The sequence below is a fragment of the Mya arenaria genome, chromosome 7 (genome assembly GCF_026914265.1).
Source record: "Mya arenaria isolate MELC-2E11 chromosome 7, ASM2691426v1".
In the NCBI taxonomy this organism is placed as follows: Eukaryota; Metazoa; Mollusca; class Bivalvia; order Myida; family Myidae; genus Mya; species Mya arenaria.
In genome coordinates this window covers 69,716,209-69,739,685 of record NC_069128.1, presented here as the reverse complement: position 1 = coordinate 69,739,685, position 23,477 = coordinate 69,716,209, and the positions used below count along the sequence as shown (strand labels likewise).

The following is a 23,477-nucleotide window of genomic DNA, read 5'->3' as shown; positions in this document are numbered from 1 at the left end:
CCATCGCAAGACCTGACGCAAATGGCATTTGGTTCATCAATGCGCCTCTGTCAAGGCGGTCATACTGCAGTTTCATGGCTGACATATGCAAAGCAAGCAAAACAACAGGTTGGTACACCGCACACAGTGTCAGGGCCACAGCTATCCAAGCAATGAACGACATCGGCTTTGAAGCTCGTCATATTATGTTCATGTCCGGGCACAGAAATGAGGCATCAATAAAGTCGTATTGCAGGGCACCCTGCAACGTCCAGAAGAAAGGGCTCAGTTCAACACTAAGTCTTATCGCGTCCTCTGGCTCTACATCCGAAACAGCTCCCATTGCTAAATACGTTACCCCACCCACCGCCACAGTCGTTTCATCCGATGTAAAAGTCCAAAGAAATGACAATACACTTTCTGATTTATCCAACACCGTATTTCAACATGGTTCTTTCACCAACTGCTCCTTTAACATAACGCTTAACAAGTAAATTTACTGGAATTTATCTTCAATTTGACAACTCGTGTTTAACAAACACTTTTTGTCGCGTTTATCGCGTTTATCGCGAGATATGATAAGAACTTTGCATGTGGCGATATTTTTGTCATTTTCTTGTGATTGTAAATGTTCCTAACTCCTGTTGTATTTTTCTAGTTGTAAAACAGTTATAATGTGTAATTACCTTGAAAATATAGAAATTGAACCTATAAATAAGGAACTATTTTATCTGCGCATTCATTTTTGTATAACATTAGGTTGAACTGCAGCTGTTCTAATTTACCCACCGTTGAGAACAACGAGAGAAAGAAAAAAGAAAAAAATGCGCTTGAATAATCTATTATTTTAGCAGAAATGAGATTTAAATAAATGTAACCATACCCCAATAAAATGCAACATGTCGAATTTTAATTCTTAAACAACAAACACATGCACGTATGCCGTAGCAACCATAATGTAGTTAAATTGTGCAATTGAATAAAGCATTTTACAACAACCTCTTTTTCTAATTACTTCAAGAAATAATATTCTTCTCAATAGCTTGTCTACAATAAAGGTTGATATTTGGAAAACGACACAACGCACAAAACAGATTGAAAGCACAAAAACTTGTTATTATAAAACAATATATTCGTTTTACCCATTCCGTTGAACGCTTGCAAAGCAATAACTTTGACATTCATGTTGATGTATTTGAAATGATGACGTCAACGGCATCGCAGCTGTTGTTTGTGCCTTACTGTAAATCCAATCATTTTGGCTGTTTCAATATATATCTTATATATTGGCTGATTTTATTTGACATGAAAATATTATTTTTGCAATGGTACATTGATATACAAATGTTATAGTGATATATTGCACACAATCCTGTAAACAGTCTGACCACCTGTTTTGATATTCGACTAGAACATTTGACCATTACAATGTAGTTCATGTTTTCATGTACAAAACTAGTTTCAAAACCTTCCTTATTTTAGCTGATCCATGGAAACCTCGTTTCTATAAATATTTTATATAAGAAAAAGAAAGCATTAAAACACAATCAATCAAGGAGATTTGTGACGTCTGAAATGTTTTGAAGATGTTCAGTGTGTGTTCAGGTGAATTTTTTTTATTTTATCAACTGACAACCATGCTCAATTGGTAAATATACACCATATCCTTTTGTTACATGTTTGAAATAGATATTCAATGCTTTTTTATATTTTACCAGAAAAACGCGCAAAATTATTTACGGTGACAACTTCGTTGTAAAACTAGCGTTTAAATTGTGTACCTCCGCTAAGGGCGCTGACCTTTGATTTGAACATGACAATTTGAGAAAAAATGAATTAGTACTTCATGAATTAACCTCTATGAACTACCGGAACTCCCTTTCTATTTTTCGTATCGTATCGAAAAGTATTGTTTGATAAAGTAAACAGTTTCAAAATACCTTCTTTCTACAGTAAGTGGACAGCACAGTATTTGTAGAATAGAAATAAGCAAGACAGTTAGTTTGCGGAGCAACAGGCTTGCAATTCACTTCAAGTCCTAAGCAATATGGATACTCCGGTAATAAGAATTGCAATATTGATAGTCAATGTTCTGTTATCAAACATGGCTTCCGCTGAGGAACCGAAATGTTATTCAAGGTTCGATTACGATGAGAAAATGATTGAGAAAATGATCAGAGCTGAAATTAAACTGGAAGAGTTTGCTAAAAGAATGGATTTGAATGATGCAACGTTGGGTGATATAAGAACTGATTTTCGAAATGAGATTCAATCGACGAAAGAGGATATCTCGATGAATTTAAATGACTTTATTGAGAAATATGTTGCAAATACAACAGGTAATGCAATTTCTGTTTACTTTAAATATAGCTATTCGGTCATTGATAAAGGTCAATTACAAATAAATTAATTCTGATTTCAGATTAAATGCATTAGTAAGAACATATTTGCATTTAACAATGTGTAAAATCATAATAATTCAGGAGTCAAGGGCGACCGAAGTGAGCGAGTCTTTCTTTGTCATTAAGTTTGTTCACATTTAATCCCGTTTTCAGCCGATGGGAAACCACATTATGACGTCATGTCCGATAAGTTAAAGGAAGATTCTTAAGGACAACGCTGGGTATTTATTGGTGACCGATAGTTGCTCTCACTGGCTGAAAAAATAGGTTATCATCCAATCAACGATATAAACCACGAAATTATTTATATGATATTGTATACAAACAGGGATAAGAGCGGAAATGTTAAAATTCTGTCAAAGAAGCAAATACATTATTTTCGCGTTTATCCATCGACATACTTCTTTTTATATTTATAATCTCATAAAAGATAATTTTACACTTTACGATAATTATATTTGTGTTGCCGGTCTTAATCGCAGTTGCCATACTTTAGAAAAAAACATCTCTAAAATATACCCCTTAAATGATAAGTGCTATTCGGTGTCAATGTAATCGTTTATAAATTCATGATAACTAAAGCTACGCCTACTGTGTTTGATTTAGGATATATTACATCTCTTCCAGAATATATTTCCTTTAATTTACCGTTATAGATGTTATACGAGTTCTTCCATCATGATTTTTCTGTTGTACTCCTATGTGAACGTCCAAAACCGGGATCTGGCCAACGGGGCAGGGAAGCACATAAGGCCGCCCTCTATACTGGCAATTAATAACATTAATTTCACACAGACGGCGGGTGGTCGGATTGGACTTCCTGGAATAGATGTCCAGTTACGTGTGGCATTTCTATGGTTACGAGATCGAGATCATGTGACAACCCTACTCCTAGAATGTTCGGTAGACAGTGTGTGGGAAACGACCAGGAATGGAAAACTTGTGAAGTTCAAAAATGTCCAGGTAATATTTATTCTTATCTAATTGTATACAAATTACTTCGAATGCAAAAAGTGCAGATGAAGGGGAAAAACCGATTATAAATAACAATAAAGGACACATGAGCGTTGAAATGCACGTAACATATTTCTTACACAAATATCTTGCATTTATTTAACAGAAAACATAATGGTTATTTCAAAAACCTATATAATTACTAATTCCAGCTTTCATAAAAATCAGATTAATTAAACATTGACGTGCGTTTACTCCTTGTTTATTTATTCAGGTCACACTGAGAAGATAGCGTTTTATGCTACGATTACGGCCGACATATTTCCAACGAAAGCTAACATCCCATTGAAGTTTACCCATGTGGTAACCAACGTCGGCGGTGGGTACGAGCCAACAACCGGATACTTTACAGCCCCAACCGACGGCCTATTTGTATTTTCCCTGACTGTCAGACAATACGGATATTCATCGTATGGGTATGAAGGACAGTTTAGCATCAAGAAAGGAGATACCGTTGTAATGAAAGTCTATCCCGATATGCATAGTAAGAATAATGAGTACGACACTGCTTCAGGAACAGCCGTGCTGGAATTAAGTAAGGAGGACACCGTATATGTAGTTGCAGATGATAGTGGTAAAGCAATTATAGGCATTGAAGAGTTTAGTTCATATTTCTCTGGGTATCGGATTTGGTAAAAAACGTATGGCAGAAAGCTCAACGATCTTTTCATGAAACAAATTGATGTTACTAAGACAATTATGATGATCTGAGATTATTTGTCGCAAAAATGTTTTTGAAGGCAAAAAGCAAACCTAGACGACCTTTTTTCCTTCGAAAAGGTATTAGAAAGAGGAAAAGGAAAACAAAAAAAACTACGATAGTTTAAATCAATGACAAACATGTCATTAAGTTATCGCTTTGACGAAAAGGGTCAGCATACACAAAACAGATAAATGCGTCTTTACTCAGTTTACAAGTCATACACTTTTCAATTGTTCCAACGATGTTTAACAATGGATTTATACATTGTACAAACGCGAAAGACTACATTTAAAATGAAGATTTAGTCAACATCCAAAACATTAAGTATATTCTTATAAAACATTAAACTAGATAAACAACCGCATTAGGCATCATACTGATTTCAAATGGGAAGCCGCCTTGTAATTCGCAATAAAATTACATTATAGGGACATTTTCTGTTTATTCGAAATATTTGTAATATTTCTATGTATGATACAAATTACTTACATACAGTATGCTCTGTATCAAAAACAAGCCCAATGGCTTTATAAAGAAAACGCGTAAAGGCTGTACACGCGACATGCCAAATTTTAATTTTCTTTAAAATTCTGATCACTAGCAGTACAAATCGAATCCCCACTTAAGTTTGAGTGGCCCCAAAGAGTAACCGATAAATGCTTGTCATTATCTAACAATGTAAAAATGTAAATGTAAACCCAATATAAGTACAGGAGGTTTTGACAATTTTTGGTAGGTAATAAAATGCAGGTTTTTTCTGTCAACACATTTCAATTTTCTACGTAATTATCTATAATAATCTATTTCCCGCGGTTCATCGCCAATATTTATTTAAAAGCTTGTGCTTTCAAATTCATATTTGCGTTGCAATATTATGAACGTATTTTAATAAAGTGGTCTTTTAATTCGCATTTTTTAAACCGCATACTTCTACACGTCCCCTTTTGTAACCCGGCGTAAAAAAGTAGATCTGGCGAAACTTGATTTTAAAATTGCGGTACAAAATTATGTAGGCTTGCAGTCTACAGCCTACGGCCTACAGCCTTAACATGAATATCTGTCTTTTTTACACTCACATCGTTTAATATTTTATGGGCTAGCCTAAATCTAGCAAACCAATTACAATATGATCATTGATATATCTATAGCCGGCCGCATAACCTTGGCTAATTCCTCAAACAATGCCAACTTATTCAACAACCATGATTATCCATGAAACGTCCCTACAACCATGGCTTAAATGCTGTCACTTATTTGTATGTGACGTTATTTGATAGACATCAGTATGTAGCATTAAGGTGTTGGTTTCCTTATAAATAGGGAAAGCCGCCTAATGATTAATAAACTTTAACAACAGTTTTAAAGTATCCATGTTTACAATTGTTTACATTGGTATGAAAATTGAGATGAAATGGGTGCACGAGTTCTTGTGTACTGGATTAGAAAAGTATCGGTGAATAGTCTGAAGTTATATGTGTTTTTAATAAATTAAAAAAAAATCCTTTTTGTGTGCCTGAGTATTCTCTAGTAGTGTCCAATTGTATATGTGCATAGCAAGCGTTTATGTTCTCGTGTACCGGATTGAAAAAAAAACGTTTGTTTTTTTAGTAGTGTCAAATAATATATGTACATAATAGAATTATATTTATATTTTGCGTACCGGATTGAAATCAGTATCCTCGCAATTTTGATATTAAGTGCTCAACCGTTGAGTGTATAACGAGTTTATATTGTTTGGTTTTTGTATACCCGATTAAATACGGATTTTTGAGTAGTGCTTAATCATGTGTGCGTAACTAGCTTATATTTTGTGATATGAACCGTATTGAAATGCGTATCGTTGAGTTATTTCATATCATATTTATGCATAACGAGCTTTTATTTGGTACATTCAGCCGAGTGCCTGTTTACCACCTACGCGCCTGGTTATTGTTTTTTTTACATAATCTATATTAAAGTTATGCCTTCATTTTTTCTAAATATGATGCTTTCTGAGTTATAATATTATGGTAGCTTAACATGTTTACGAATTACGAACTGTGTATGCTGTAATATATTTTGGCAGGAAGGAATTAATAACACGCATATGGTTAATAACTGATTACATCATATATTGCTTTAAATGAATTTTGTAACCTAACACATTGCAATAGCCTTATTTGTTGTGTTATTTCAATGATTTTTGGACATCGGACACCTTAAAGATGCACTTTTCGTCCCAAATAAAATTCACCACAATTAATACAATAGTTTAAATATACCAGACAGGATAGATAAATGTCGAAAACAACGGTTATTATGAAAGATTTCGGGTTTAATTTGAAAGAAATGTGCAGAAAACACGGTATTTCTACCTTATGAGACTACATTAGATCACTGTAAATCGTTTAGCATTCACAAATCATATAATATTTTTGGGTTTTAAGTTATCAAATACACGGCTACAATCTTGTTACCAGTAATTAATATTTTTCATAAATGCACTATTGACTAAGTTGTTAAAGGTTTATTACTCAAAATGTATGTTTGTTATACATATGTATAAATTGATTTTGAATAAGAGTGTCACTTTAGGCAAATTTGCTTAATGTGTTTATAAGACCTTCTTCGTTTGTAAATATAGTAGATCGAACGATTTATAGTATTTACCATTTATAAAGTCCTTCGAACTCATTTAAAAAAAAAAACGCACACATTTGTGTACGCTTTTTGAACGATTTTGTTAATAATATTACTAATGTAGTGTATATGTAAGTGTATTTAAGGATTGATCACATTTTTAAGTTGTATGCGTTTATACAGCACAAACGCAAGAGAGAAAATGCTATCAATACTTATGTCTACAGTTAAAAATAAATTCATGGCGATTAAAATCAGCAGTATATTCTGCAATTTAACATTTGTTATTAATACGAATAATCGACAGCATACATACAAGAGTAGCTTATATTTGTAACTTCGTATATTAATGCTAAATGACATCTTTATGACAAAAGAAATTGCTTGCCAACTTTTTAAAATATCGTCTATTATAAAGAATTGTTAAATCGTTATTGTTATTGCCTATATTGTAATTAATGTTTGTGTTAATATATGGCTTATCGTTAACTGGCGATTCCGGAAAAAGAAAAATATATAAGTTGGCATCAAAGGTGTGCTATTTAAAGTCGGGGATATTTCAGTCAATTGTACATCCATAAATCGTTATTTGTAATGATGTAACAATATACAATAAAATATTACCAGACTAATATTATTGACAAACTTTGTTCATGTAAGTGATGAGGTACCTTTGTTTATATGCATATATATGTTTGACATGCTATTCAGTGTTCTCGGTTTGATATAATCACCACGTATAATTCTGCATTTAACAGATATTGCTATATTACAACACAGGGGAGTAACACGTGATCGCTATAGTACATTGGTCGAACAAGATGGCGAATAATTCGCCCGCTTCAACGTATAATTTCGACATTTACGGATGGTGAATATTAAAGTAGAATCTTTAGAAAAGGCGCAGAGTACCCGCACACTAAACAGTTTATTCGCGTGTTTTTTTTGTTTTTCGGAAGATTGCTCAGTTTAAGCCTGAAACTCGATACAAATTTTATTTCTGTGCGTTCATTGTCCGTATAAGTCTGAATTCCGTGTGTTTCAGCGCAAAAAGCGTGAAAAGGTGAATTTAACAAATGTCTACAAAATATATTGATTAAATTTGCAAATGCATACCTCGTTGTAATTTTCAAGTGAAAGTTACGTGTTTAACAAAAGTTCTGGACAGTTTTCAAATCGAGAACAATGTCCGTACAAAACAGTTATGAGTACATTGTCCGAACGATTGTCGTAATTTTACGTTGAAGCGGGCAAAATACTTGCCATCTTATTCGGCCAATGTACTATAGCAATCACGTGATACTCCCCTGTATTACAATATCATTCACATGTTTGAAAGCCGTTTATTTGGAAATAATAAATGCTTAATTAAAAATACGATTGTTTCTTATTTTGTCATGATAATAGAAATTGTATTTGAATAATAAAGATCAATCTCTATTTCAATTGAACGAGAAACACCTGCATCTTGATATAATGAAAAAACATCTTAAAACGTTAATCACTTTATTTATTTTAATGGGAAGTGACCACATGAACAAACTACAAAATTGTGACCTTATCTAACGTTACCATTTAATGAAATATAATTTTCGTTGTTTATTTTTTCCCTAGTTACGGTCAATCCGATAGGTGGCGAATGCGTTTTTACGAGGATTTAGTGCATTTCGAGTATTGTCAATTCAGCGATGGGACGGGCCGGTGAGTAGACGTGTTTCTTAACGTCCTCTCTTGCTAATGATACAGCGCTTACAGTTTTGACACGTTTATTGTTGATAATCAAAAATGATTTCTTTCCATACGATAATGTAATTATCAAGTTTATATATGTAGATTTGAAACATAATTACGTTTAATTTTCTGATACATACGTATTGATACACAGCATGTTGAAAAGTTTGGTACCAAAAATTCATTATCATTTTTGTATGAAACTTGCAATGTCTTGCCAGTTTGTTGTATTCGGCTCATCATCGGCGCAAAACATATTACACATATGTTTTGCGCCGATGATGAGCCGAATACACCTCATTATCGGAAAAATAATTTTACACGCGTCATCATATGATCCACAATTTAATTTAACTCGTCGAAAAAATATGTTAGTAAGCTCGCCAATAGTTAGCTTACAAATTTCCTGAACTCGTTTAATAAAAGTGTATACTGTATGATAATATAAAATATGTGTTCATAGTTTTGAGTAAATCATTAAAAACATCATTTAAAAGTAGATGCGTTAGAATTTTCATTTTTGAATTGGTATCATATGTTTATTATTTTGTATATTTTTATTTTTTAAAAAAACGGTCGATCATTTGTGTAACCAATGTTCAAAATCTGGTATTTTCAAAATGTTGTGGTAACTGTATGACAATGTTTTAAATGATTCATATTTTAAGACCACTATGTTGTTTTGCATTTCAGTTGTTTAAAAAATGTAATGGTGTCAGAAAAATGGTCGAAATGAAATTTGCAAAGCACATTTGCCGCGTTAACTAAGACAGTATTGTTCTCGTTCATACCTGTGACCAAAATCGTGTTCCTGTAAGATTGAATCACAACCGTTAACGTTTTAATTCGAAAGATAATAAATGGATTTTTGGGGTTTATAACGTTAACTTATTTCTTATATTTGTACGGCTTTATATATTTAGTATTTAGGCTTGAAATGCACCGCATTTCCGCGTTACATGATATCCCGTTCTAACAGATCAGACAGAAGCGAGGCAAAAATTGCTAATAAATAATTTAAACTTTTGCGGAGCATTGACATACATTAAAAGTTAACAACATGCGAACATACAGTTAAATCTTCATGAACCTAGTAAACCTTTATCATAGTTGCGTACACACGCTTTAACAATTTGAGTGTATGCAATAGATAAAATTACCATTTCGATGGTAAATAAAACATATTATTAAACGAGTATAACAATCATCCATAAGTCGATGTCAATCGCGACATTCTCGTAGCAAAATAAATGTAGTTTACACGTTTCAAATCGGCTTTATTTTAGCTGATTAACGTCTAAGCTAGTCTAAAATATCGCTACATTTTTGTCCAAACATAACAACACACATTGAAGATTGAAAGAACAAATACATGTAATTAAAAAGAAATCAGACGTATTTTCGTTCTAGCTTTACAGCCCGAGGGATTGCAAAGCTATAACGTTGACCAGCAAGTTGTTTAACATGGATAGAAGACTACGATGCCATCGCAACTGTTGTTTGTGAATAATTGTAGAACCAACTTATTTTGGCTGTTTCAATGTAAATATATATATATATATATATATATATATATATATATATATATATATATATATATATATATATATATATATATATATATATATACTAGTATTTTATCAGAACAACGCGCCAATTCATATACAGTTACAATGTCAGTTCAAATAAAAACCGATGTTTAAATTGTGTATCTGCGCTTAGGGCGCTGACGTTTGATTAGATCATGAAAATCAATTTGTGTTTCATTAATTAATCTATATAACCCACCGGAAAGCTCAAACTTTTCTTCATATTTTATGGAACAGTATAGATTGATAAAATAAAACACTTTCTAAATACATAAGTTATACAGTTCATGAACAACACGGTATTTGTAAAAAAGCAAAACAGATGGTTTATTTGCGGAACAGCAGACTTTCCGTTTATCTTCAGTCCTAAACAAAATGGATAATCCAGACTTGAACGATGCTACATTGAGTGATTTAAGTATTGATTACGTAAAAATATTCAATCGGCGAAAGAAGATTTATCGATGGTTTTGAATGATTTAATTCAGAACTACATTTTAGACAAGACAAGTAACACGTTTTCTTTTTACATGAATTTTTCGTCGATTACTTAGGTCGATCACAAATAAATAACTAGACTCTATATTTAATCCACTTTTAAGAACATACCGTAAAAAGGTTTAATTATTTATGAGGCAAGAGCGAAAAAAATAAGCGAGTCCTTCTTGGTGGTTTAGATTGTACACATTATTTTCCACCGGCTTAGATTATAAACTGTATTTAGGCGGGCGGGGTACCACATTCTGACGTCATTTATGATAAGTTGCAAAAATGCAAAGCCTAACGGGTAAGCGTTGAAATTATTAGAGCCGATAAATGATTGCATTGGCTGGAGACATAGGTTTTCATCTTATTTAAGATGAACAAATGATGTAAAAGGGATTTTTTAAAAGTGCAATCAATCAAAGAAGCAGAAACAATATGTTCATATTTCTTTCGAAATTCTTCTATTTATGTAAATGCGCATATACAAATATTGACACTTTACGACACTTATGTTTATGTTGGCGAGCTTGAATCATTCTGAATTTACAGGGAATATTTCAGAGATTGACAGTATCGTGATTACATTCAAGTTGAATGTAATCACGATACTGTCAATCTCTGAAATATTCCCTGTAAATCATAAGCGCATTTTTTGTCAGTTTAATCTTGTTCACATTTAAAACTAGCTACAGCTACCCCATTGCTGTGTATGATCCTGGGATATATTACACCTTTTCCAGAATATATTCTCTTTACTTTACTGTTATTGTTAGACGTTACATACATTCAAAATGTTTCTGTCGTACCTTATGTCAACGTCCCAACCGGGATGTTGCCAAGGGAGCAGGGTAGGACATAATCATGCCGCCTATACTGGCAATCAATAACATTATTTTCACTCAATCGGCGCGTTGTCGATTTGGACGCCATGAAATAGGTGTCCTGTTATGTGTGGCATTTCCATGGTAACGAGATTACGGTCATGTGGACTAGGATGTTTGATCGATAGTGCGTGGGAAACGACTGGGAGTGGAACACCTGTGGGTTTGAGCTCTACACCGGGCGAACATTTCCTCTCAGTTTACTTCTCTCGTGTTAGAATTAAAATGCAAGAGTACCTAGATCAGCCTGTTGGGTTAACCTTGTTTGAGATGGAGTAGGTCTTGGTAAGATTCGGCGAGGTAACATGTAGCCCAGTTAGTCATATTAGCGTGTTAGTTTGCCGAGGGTCGTTGGTTCAAGCCGACACCGAGCGTACTTTCCCTCCCAGGATTATTTTATGAGCTATTAATCAGCAATATTGAAATTGTTTCTGGTTTAACCATAAGCTCTCCCGTCGTTTTTCCCCATTTAAAAATAAGGAAAATATTTCAATCCAAAATATTCGTTTAAACAGCAACATGTTTAATGAGGAGCATATTTGCATATAATGACGTAACCTCAATATAAGGTTTAAAAAAAAATAAAGATGCTCAGTTCTCATAACCGTAATGAGACCCTTGTGAACTCTTGAATATTGTCCGTTCTAATGTGTCAACGCTCACATTACATATAGTGACAAATGAGGAGGCTGGGTACTCATTAACATTTTAAACCCCTAGTGAATTCAAGTTTGACTGACCATCCTAAGCGGTCACCCCAATATAGAATATATAGACAAGAGTGAGGTTGAGTACTCGTAGACGTCTCTAGTTCGAAATGAATTCGTGATCTGCTGACCGTTCAAAGATATTAACACAAACACTGGTTTCATGTGTGGTATTTCCGTGTTGTCTTTTTTAGACAGGTTCTTAGGAACATTTATTTATCGTATTTCCTTTTATTGCTATCATGATTATTTTCTTAACCTGAGAAAGTTTGCGAAACACTACGGGTATACCCATACAAACAGTATTTGCAGTTGCCTTTAATTGATTTCATTCCGGTCTTTATTTGCATCCACATTGCAATAACCTTTTCATACATGAATGATGTAAATCACAACTAAGTATGTGTCCTGGGTATCAACAATGAGTTAAATGATCAGAAGCATTTACAACGGCTTCATTTTCGAATTACTTCATGAACTGATATTCTTCTCAATAGCGTTTCTACAATATAGCTAGCTATTTGTCAAAATCACACAACGCATAACGAAGATTGAAAACACAAATGCCAGTATTTAAAACAGTAATATTCGTTTTACCCATTCCACGAACGTTTGCAAAGCCACAACTTTGACATTCATGTTGATTATATATATATATTGGCTGACTTTATTTGACATGAAAAGAACATGTTTAGCATTAGTACATTGATATACAAATTTCACCCAGTTTATTGTGATAGGAATTGTATAATGCACACAATCTGACCACCTGTTTTGTGTTCGACCAGAATATTTGACCATTACAATTGAGTTCATGTTTTCATGTACAAAACTAGTTTTAAAACCTTCCATGCAAACCTTGTTTCCTTAAATATCTTATATTAGAAAACGAAAATATTAAAACTAAAGGAATAAAAGATATTTGTGACGTCTGAAATGTTTTAGATATAAGCAATTATTCCGATGAAAATTTGCTTGCTATTTTATCAACTGACAACCATGCTCAATTGGTAAATACACACCGTATCTTTTTGCTACATGTTTGAAATAGATATTTAATGTTTTTTTTATATTTTACCAGAAAAACGCGCAAAATTGTATACGGTAACAACTTCGTTTAAAAACCAGCGCTTATATTGTGTACCTGCGCTTAGGGCTTAGGCTCTGACTTTTGATTTAAACATGAGAACTTGAAAAATTCAATGTTTAATTCATTTTGATCTCTATGAACTACCGGATTGCCCATTCTGTTATTCGCAGCGTATCAAACAGTAATGTTTGATAAAGAAAACACTTTCTAAATATCTTCGTTCTACTGTAAGTGGACAACACGGTATTTGTAAAATAGTAATTAGGAAGACGGGTTGTTTGCGGAGCAGCAGACTTTCCGTTCACCTTAGTACTAAACAACATGGATACTCCGGTAACAAGAAATGCAGTATTAATACTCTATATTCTGTTACCAAACAGAGCTACCGCCGAGGAACCGAAATGTTATTCAAGGTTCGATTACGATGAGAAAATGATTGAGAAAATGATAAGAGCTGAAATAAAACTGGAAGAGTTTGCTAAAAGAATGGACCTGAATGATGCAGCAGTGAGTGATTTAAAAACTGATTTTCGTAATGAGATTCAATTGACGAAAGAAGATGTCGCGACGGATTTGAATGATTTTATTCAGAAATATGTTTCTAACACGACAGGTAATACGTTTTGTTATTCTTTAAATTCGGTTTTTGTCATTTATAAGGTCTAATTTAAATTAATAATTCCCGATTTCAGATTGTATGCAAAAGTAGGAACATTTTGTGTAAAATCTTAATGATTGAGAAGGCAGGTGCAAGAAAAGCGAGCTAGCACTTCTTAGTCATTTGTAGTGATACATTATATTCGACCTTACTTAGGATATAACCTATTCACCTATTCAGCAGACAGGGAATCAAGTTATAACGTCACGTTTGCTAAGCGATAAAAAAGTCTTAAAGATTAGTTGTGGTTCTAGTTGGTGGCCGATCGGTGATCTCACTGCCTGGATTTATAGGTTTTTATCAAAGTAACGATATAAACAGAAAAAAAGTAATCTTATATCATCATGTATACACACAGGGGTATCATCAATAAAAAACAACAACAGATTTTTACACTTCTTACGCATTTACCTTTCGATTTGACATTATTTTAATTGCGTAATTACTCTTATTAAAGACAAGTTACACTTTACGACACTTAGCATCAATGTGATATTTCGTTTTACAATTTATACTAGCCACAGCTGCCCCATTGCTGTTAATGATCTTAAAATAGATTATACCCCTTAAAGAAATAATTTGTTTTTACTGCTAATGTTAGACATGTTATACTATCATGATATTTGTGTCGTACCTTAAGGGATCTGGGTAATGGGATAGGGTAACACATTAACAACCCATTTTTATCGGCAATTAATAAAATTATTTCCACACAGACGGCGGATGGTCGGATTGGTCGTCGTGGAATACGTGTCCTATTACGTGTGGCGTTTCCATGGTAACGAGATCACGGTCATGTGACAACCCAGCCCCTAGGGTGTTTGGTCGACAGTGCCTCGGAAACGACCAGGAGTGGAAGACCTGTGAAGTTTTAAAATGCCAAGCTAAAGTTGATTTTTAATTCATGGCATGAAACGTTTCTTCGAATAGAAAAATACAGGTAAATGTAAGAACGCGATTACAATCACTCAGCAAAGGTCTAACAAAGTATACTTAGTGGAATTATTTGAAATAAAACATAATACGTATTTGTCATAAAGCTACACATTTAAACTGTTTTATCAATTGCATCATTCAATAAAATCATGATCTATTCTTCCTTTATGCATTCAGGTCAGTCTATGGAGAAGATCGCGTTTTATGCTAGCATTAAGGTCGATATTGATGGAACGACAGCTAACAAGCCCTTCGTGTTTAATAACGTGATAACCAATGTCGGCGGTGGGTATGATCCATCTACAGGAGTGTTCACAGCCCGAACCGACGGAATTTTTGTATTTTCCCTGACTGTGAGACAATGGTCAAGTTCAAGTAAGGGGAATGAAGGGCATTTTAGCATCAAGAAAGGTGATACCGTTGTAATGAAAGTGTATCCCGATATGCATAATAGGGATAATGAGTTTGACTCTGCTTCTGGAACAACCGTGCTGGAATTAAGAAAGGGGGACACCGTATATGTAGTTGCAGATGATAGTGGTAATTACATTGAGGGAAGTGAAGCATTAAGCACCTTTTTCTCTGGATACCTGATTGGATAGAAATTGATATTCTGAGGTTTCAATGTTAATCTCCTCAAAGGAGGCGATGTTATGCAATGTCATTCTACTTATTGTTTAATGTACAGTCCAGACTCGCTATGTCGGCGTCGGATATCTCGACTTTGCGGTTGTATCGATTTTTTCTCCGGTCCCGAATTTATTCCTTCTTATTCTGTATAAAAATAATCTGTTTGTGTCGATTTTTCTATCTCTATTTTTTCGCTATGTCGACCTCCTATTTTAGTCCCTATGGTCAAATTTCACACATTTCCCTTGTTCCTTATGTCGAACTGTAGATCGAGCTCAAGGTGTGAAAATATTCATGACTGTTTGCGTCATGTCGCTAAATTACCGTGCGTGTCAAAATAACAAACATTCATAATTTTAGGTTATTAAATAAGTGTGAATAATTTATGTTGTTTGTTTGTGTTTTTGATTAAAGATACATTTATTGCTCAAGAGACATTTATTATTTATAATATAGTCCATTTGAGACCACCATCTGTTTACAAAACATCCTATACTTTCACTTGTGCTGACCACACTTTACAAGTCGTCAGCCAGTACACCTACGTGGGATATCTTTTGGATGAGCATTAAGAGTTTTTAAAAACTGCAAAGTCTGTGGCACAAAGTGCTGGAAGAGCACTAGGGCTCCTGATAGCATTATCGAAAAGCCTGGGTGGCATGCCATATAATGTTTTCACAAAACTATATGAAAGCTCGGTGCGGCCCATTGTTGCTTATGGTACCTCTATATGGGGTACTATGTCCTACTCCAGTATAAATGCGGTGCAAAATAGGGCTATGCGCTTTTACCTAGGTCTGGGAAAATATACTCCAACCGCGGCTCTATATGTTGAACTTGGTTGGCGACCAGATTTTGTGAAACTGTGGAGATCTGTAGCTAGACAATGGCATAGATTTAATAATATGAACAGAACTAGATTGAACTATAATCTATATGAATTCTGAAATAAAAATGCAAGTCCTAGATGCAAAACTGGCAATATATTTTTGTACAGGAATTAGGAAAAACAGATTTGTCAAATCTGCTCATTACACATTCTCAGTTCTCATCGAAAATAGTTTGTGCTTTTGTTGAAAATAATAGTATGGATTTATATGTTAATACATTGTAAAACTGTATAACCAGTGCAACTGGTCATAGTGGACGTGGCAGAAATAAGTTGAGAAAATATCAGCTATTTAAATATCAATTTAAAACTGAGTCCTATGTATCAATTCCAATGCCTATACAATATAGCACTTGCTAAGTTTAGGTGCGGGGTAGAAGCTTTTCGTCTGGAGACTGGCAGATATGAAAATCTGGCGGTGAATGATAGAATTTGTCCTATATGTAAACAAGATGTTGAGTCAGAATTACATGTGTTAACTAAATGCTCTGCTTACCAACCACTTAGAAATGCTTTATATGATAATGCTAAGGATATCAATGTTGTGTTTGTTAACATGGATGATATACATAAGTGTATTTTTCTACTCTCCAATACAGATATTGTTAAATTAACCGCTAAAACCTGTTTAAATATACTTCAAATCCGTTTCAATGCTATGTACATGTAGTTAAGAGATGTATAATATTTTCTTAGCTTAAATAAGTCATGTAAATAAGATTAAGTTGGTGTTTTAGAGTAAACTTAATTGTTTTTATAATGTCGAGATATGTTTTTGTTTTTGTTTTTTTAAGTCTCCTGTAATTCAAATTTATGAATGAATGTGCACTGAACTCTTAGATATTTGTATTATATGCTTGCTCATGCTGTGTACATATGAGACATGAATAAACTATAAAACATGGGAAAATTCGACAACAAAGATGGTTACATGACAAAGAAATTTCTCTACACTGCTTGTAGCATACACTATTTTAAACCAATTAATTGAATTGAATTAAATATATTCGACACAAATAATTCATGTTTTCACTTTATTTTTTCAAAAATACGTTTGCTGTTATCACGACGGAAATATGTAACAAGACCGTTCAATTGCAAAAGTCGTATGTAGGACTAATTCGAACTCAGATGTGTTGGGATTGGTGATAAGTTTTGTAATTCGGATGTTTCAAATGTTCGTTATGCCCTAGGGCCCGACAAAGTCGACATAACGAGTTTCGACGGTATTATACTTGTTTATTCAAGTACATGAGGTATGTTAATACTGATTTGTATTTCATTTCGATGGATTACCTTAATTTCAGGATTGTATTAAGCGTTTTTGATTAGTAATCATACCACAAAATCATAACGTACTAATATGTGTGTGTATATACCGGATCGATTTGCGTATTGTCGCAAAATCTTACATGTCTGAAAAAACTTGTTATTCATTGATATGTGTACCCGATGAAATAATCACTCATGAATTACATAGGAGTGAATAAAATGTGTACATATTGTGTTTATGTTTGTGTTTAAGAACGGAACAGCGTATATATAGTACAGGTATTAAATAACAAGTATGTATTCACATGTATGCATATTAACAACAAAAAGATATGTTATGTTGTAACAGGATATTGACAAACATAATAATTAATCAAACGTTAATTAAATGCTACAACAATGATAACATAATAACAAGAGTAACATAATAACAATAGTAACGTTATAACAACTATACCTTTATAATAAAAATACAATTTTAACATTATAACAATTATAACCATTTAACAATAGTAACATTTAAATAAGAGTGACATTATAATAATAGTCACAGTATAACAATTGTAAACTAATAACAAAAGGTACATCATAAAAGGCAAGTACGGAATGGTGGTTATAAACGAGGGTATATTGAACATTACAAATACTTTCGCATATACTTTATTCAGCTCGTCTCAATATGAACAGAATGTGCTAATATTACGCTCCAAGGAGATTTCAAAACCCCGACTTATTTTCCGCAAGTTTTGAAAAACAGGATATTAAGGGATCGAAATCTGCGGGTCATTATTACTAACTTTCAAACACATTTCGCACAAAATTAGACCAAACGCATGTCCAAGTATTATTTAATTTTTATTATAATTTAATAATAAAAACGTCTTTAGAAAGGTAATGAATTGGAATAGATGCCATATTCTTGTCTCTTAATCGTTTCTATGAAAACAACAATACCAAGGCCACATAAGTTGATCATTTGTTCATCGGATAAACAACACTTCTTTTTTGCGTGCGTGAATATTTCAAACGATTACCAATTTTCTTTTAAAAGATTAAACGCTCAGTTCAAAATGATCGATTCTTACTGGGTCGCACACTTATGTTGAATTATAAGGATTTACGCTCAACAAAACAAAATATGCCAACTTGCTCAACTTAATTACTGATTCAAATGATGTATGTGCATAATAGTAGCATAGCGGTATTCTGACGTTGTTATGTTAAAGCTGCACTCTCACAGAATAAACGTTTTGACAACTTTTTATTTTTATTTGTCTTGGTAGGAGTCATTTTTTTGCGAAAATCCAAGGAAACCAGCTATATATGACTTCTGACAAAAAATTAGATTGATTAAAAAGTTGTAAAAATGGTATATCTGTGAAAGTGCATCTTTAAATCAGAGATGAAATCAAAATCAAACTAACAAAACATTCTAAAACGGCTGGAGTACTCACAACCATTGTACAATAATAATAAAACATATATATCTTATTCATGCGTAATTTATCCGATAGCTGCATAAATCCAAAATATATAGACACATTTCTGTATTCATTTCATCTTGTTACAACATGCTGTGAATTGACATCGTCAGATTGTGTTAAAAATACAGTAAACCTGTCTTTAGCGACCACACTGGGGATAAAGAAAAAATGGTCTCTTAAGACAGTTGTCGCTTTACTAAGGATTTATGTTGTATGATTAAAAAGGTCATGTGAACCATGCATTTTCCAATGCATTCAATATTAGTGTTAAAATTTCCTACAAAAAAAACTGTTTATACATAAAAATGATAGTTGTACTATATATTATTATGTCGTATAAATATATATTGTATTATTTGTACAATAACAATTCCTAAAACATAATAAAAATATATTGTTTTTAATGTGTGAAACTGTTCCTTAAACGCTGATGGACGCTGATAAAACTACAGGCCGGAGTCTGCATTTTACAATAAATTTCAGATTTCGTTTACTTTAAGGCTGAATTGGAGTTTTGCCAACACCCATTTCCGCGACTGTTTTTCGACATGAAACATATTTGTCAAGTTAATTTATAAATATCCTTCTTTACATTTGTTTCCCTATACACAGCCGATAATTACAATATGCGTTCATACCATTACACAAAACATACAGAGTACAACGATCCGGTTGGCAGATATACTGGATAGATGCAAAAACAGTCTATCTACGCAAAAGGGTTAAATTAAAGGTCGTGTGTTGCGTATGACAGGTGGTTGCATAATTAAGTTAAATTAACATATGTCATACGTGTGATGTTCACGAAAAGGGCAGTGGCCAAAGTGATCTCCGCACAATCTGATGACAAGCCCGACTCGACTTGTTTGCAGAAAGTTCTTGTTGTACTACAGAAGATTCATCTCCGGGCCAACAAACGCGTCCATGTAAACATTGTTTAAAAACATCGTCACTATTCAAAAGTTAACATTTTCAGCAATGGAAAAGTTTCTTAAATCAATTATTTGATTATCCTGTGTCGCTTCTTACAATGTTTTAAAAGTGGTACATATGTAAACACCAAACACGACGTAGAACATGACTAGTGATAAACTTCCTAATTTTGATTTTTTACATGTTTGTATTTTAAGTGGTTACACGATATATCGTCATTGCAACAAAGTATCCCACCAGGAGGTTGCTGATGAATCCTACACAGTGTAACTTTAACATCGACAGCTTCCTCAGCAATGCTGTCCTTTAAACACATACTTCATTTTCCGAGTTCTTACCAGTAGTTGCTGCGCTGACACATGCTACAAAGATTTTTATAATATTCAAATATTAAATCATGTTGTTTACACTTAACTGTTTTAAACTTGTGCACGTCGAAAATATTAAACGCTGAAGTCAAACCACAAAGGCCGTTGTGAGGGTGAATGAAAAACCAGCTACTGCCACACTTTTGAGTTTTGTTCGATAAATCTTGCACCATATTTGAACATTTTAGCAATGGATATTTGTCATTTTCAGAACAAACAAAATATACCTGACAAGCGTTCTTTTTTTCTCGGTTTTTTAAAACATGCTTCCTTCTTCCAACTGACTTTTATTTAAACACGCCTCCTTCTGCTCACTATTAATTATTAAACACGCTTCTTTCTACTCACCGACCATTATTTAAACGAGATTCCTTATTCTGTCTGTCCATTATTAAAACACGCTTCCTTCTCCTCGCTGACAATTATTTAAACACGCTTCCTTCTGCTTACTGTCAATTATTTACATACGCTTCCTTATACTCACTGTCCAATTCTTAAACACGCTTCCGTCTACTCACTGTCCATTATTCAAACACGCTTCCTTCTTCTCACTCTAAATTATTTAAACATGCTTCCTTATACTCACTGATTATTACTTAACACGTTTCCTTCTACTAACTACCAAATATTTAAACACGATTTCTTCTACTCACTGACAATTATTTAAACACGCTTCCTTCTAACCACTGTCCATTATTTAAACACGCTTCCTTCTACTTACCGACCATTATTTAAACACGCTTCCTTCTACTCGCTGACTATTATTTAAACATGCTTTCTTCTGCTCACTGTCCATTATTTAAACACTCTTCCTTTCACTCATTGTCCATTGTAAATATTTTAAAAACGCTTCCTTCTAATCACTGTACATTATTTAAACACACTTCCTTTGGCTCATTGTCCATTATTTAAAAACGCTCCCTTCTACTCATCGATCATTATTAAAACACGCTTCCTTCTTCTCGCTGACTATTATTTAAACACGCTTTCTTCTGCTCACTGTCCATTATTTAAATACTCTTCCTTTCATTCATTGTCCATTGTAAATTATTTAAAAACGCTTCATTCTACTCACTGTCCATTATTTAATCACGCTTCTTTCTACTCGCTGACTATTACTTAAACACGTTTCCTTCTACTCACTGTCAATTATTAAAACACGCTTCCTTCCACTCATTGTCCATTGTAAATTATTTAAACAAGCTTCCGTCTACTCTCTGTCCATTATTGAAATACGCTTCCTTCTACTCGCTGATTATTACTTAAACACGTTTTCTTTTACACACTGTCAATTATTTAAACACGCTTCCTTCTTCTCGCTAACTATTACTTTAACGCGCTTCGATTCTTATCATTCTCCTTTATTTCAACACGCTTCCTTCTACTCATTGTCTATTATTTAAACAGGTTTCTTTCAACTAACCGACCATTATTTAAAAAAACGCTTCCTTCTACTCGCTGACTATTATTTTAACACGCTTCCTTTTACTCACTGTCAATTATTTAAACACGCTTCCTTCTGCTCACCTTTTATTATTTAAACACGCTTCCTTTTACTCACTGTCAATTATTAAAACACGCTTCCTTCTGCTCACCTTTTTATTATTTAAACACCCTTTCTTCTACTAACTGTCCATTATTTAAACACGCTTCCGTCTGCTCAATTTTCATTTTTTAAACACGATTCCTTCTCCTGACTGTCAATTATTTCAACACGCTTCCTTCTACTCACCGACCATTATTTAAATACGATTCTTCCTACTCACCGACCATTATTTAAACACGCTTCCTTGTACTCACCGAACATTATTAAAACACGCTTCCTTTTACTCACTGACCATTATTAAAATACGCTTCGTTCTACTCAGTGTCCATTATTTAGATACGCTTCCTTCTACTCACCGACCATTCTTTAAACTGAATTCCTTCTACTCAATGACCATTATTAAAACACGTTTCCTTCTACTCACCGACCATTATTTGAACGACATTCCTTCAACTCACCGACCATTATTTAAACGAGATTCCTTCTACTCACTGACCAATATTAAACTACGCTTCCTTCTACTCACTGTCCATTATTTGAATACGCTTCCTTCTACTCACCGACCATTATTTAAACTAGATTCCTTCTACTCACTGACCATTATTAAAACACGCTTCCTTTTACTCACTGTCCATTATTTAAACACGCTTCCTTCTACTTACCAACCATTTAAATATTTAAACTAAATTCCTTCTACTCACTGACCATTTTTAAAACACGCTTCCTCCTACTCACCGACCATTATTTGAACGACATTCCTTCTACTCACCGACCATTATTTAAACAAGATTCCTTCTACTCACTGACCAATATTAAAATACGCTTCCTTCTACTCACTGTCCATTATTTGAATACGCTTCCTTCTACTCACCGACCATTATTTAAACTAGATTCCTTCTACTCACTGACCATTATTAAAACACGCTTCCTTTTACTCACTGTCCATTATTTAAACACGCTTCCTTCTACTCTCTATCCATTATTAAAACACACTTCCTTCTACTCACTGTCCGTTTTAAAAACACGTTTTCTTCTACTCACAGACCATTACTTAAACTAGATTTCTTCTACTCGCTGTCATTTATTTAAACACGCTTCCTTCTACTCACCGACCATTATTCAATCGAGATTCCTTCTACTCAATGACCATTATTTGAAAACGATTTCTTCTACTCACTGACCATTATTAAAACACGCTTCCTTCTTCTCACTGTCCATAATCAAAACACGCTTCCTTCTACTCACCGACCATTATTCAATCGAGATTCCTTCTACTCACTGATCATTATTTGAAAACGATTTCTTCTACTCACTGACCATTATTAAAACACGCTTCCTTCTTCTCACTGTCCATAATCAAAACACGCTTCCTTCCACTCATTGTCCATTACTTAAACAATTCCTTTTTCTGAATGTGCATTTCAGGCAGAATGAATAACTCTCATTACAATGTCGATAGCGGAAGGTAGGTAAATATAAAGACTTTTGAACAGTACAAACAATGTTAAACAACGTGTGAAATCACAAACATGTTTTAAACCTGATCATGGGAATGCAAAG

At 33.6% G+C, this 23,477-nt stretch overlaps 2 protein-coding genes across 2 annotated transcripts; both read left to right on the top strand.

The window, feature by feature from the left end:
• Positions 1-1,999: 1,999 nt before the first annotated feature.
• On the top strand, positions 2,000-8,053 carry LOC128240785 (complement C1q-like protein 2). Its single transcript, XM_052957663.1, has 3 exons — positions 2,000-2,318; positions 3,177-3,344; positions 3,610-8,053. Exons 1-3 carry the CDS (start codon positions 2,027-2,029, stop codon positions 4,029-4,031), a joined length of 882 nt encoding a protein of 293 aa, XP_052813623.1. The 5' UTR covers positions 2,000-2,026; the 3' UTR covers positions 4,032-8,053.
• A 3,576-nt stretch (positions 8,054-11,629) lies between these two features.
• Positions 11,630-15,397, top strand: LOC128241382 (multimerin-1-like). The gene is made up of 4 exons (XM_052958304.1): positions 11,630-11,679; positions 13,582-13,814; positions 14,576-14,722; positions 14,973-15,397. Exons 1-4 carry the CDS (start codon positions 11,630-11,632, stop codon positions 15,395-15,397), a joined length of 855 nt encoding a protein of 284 aa, XP_052814264.1.
• Positions 15,398-23,477: the final 8,080 nt, after the last annotated feature.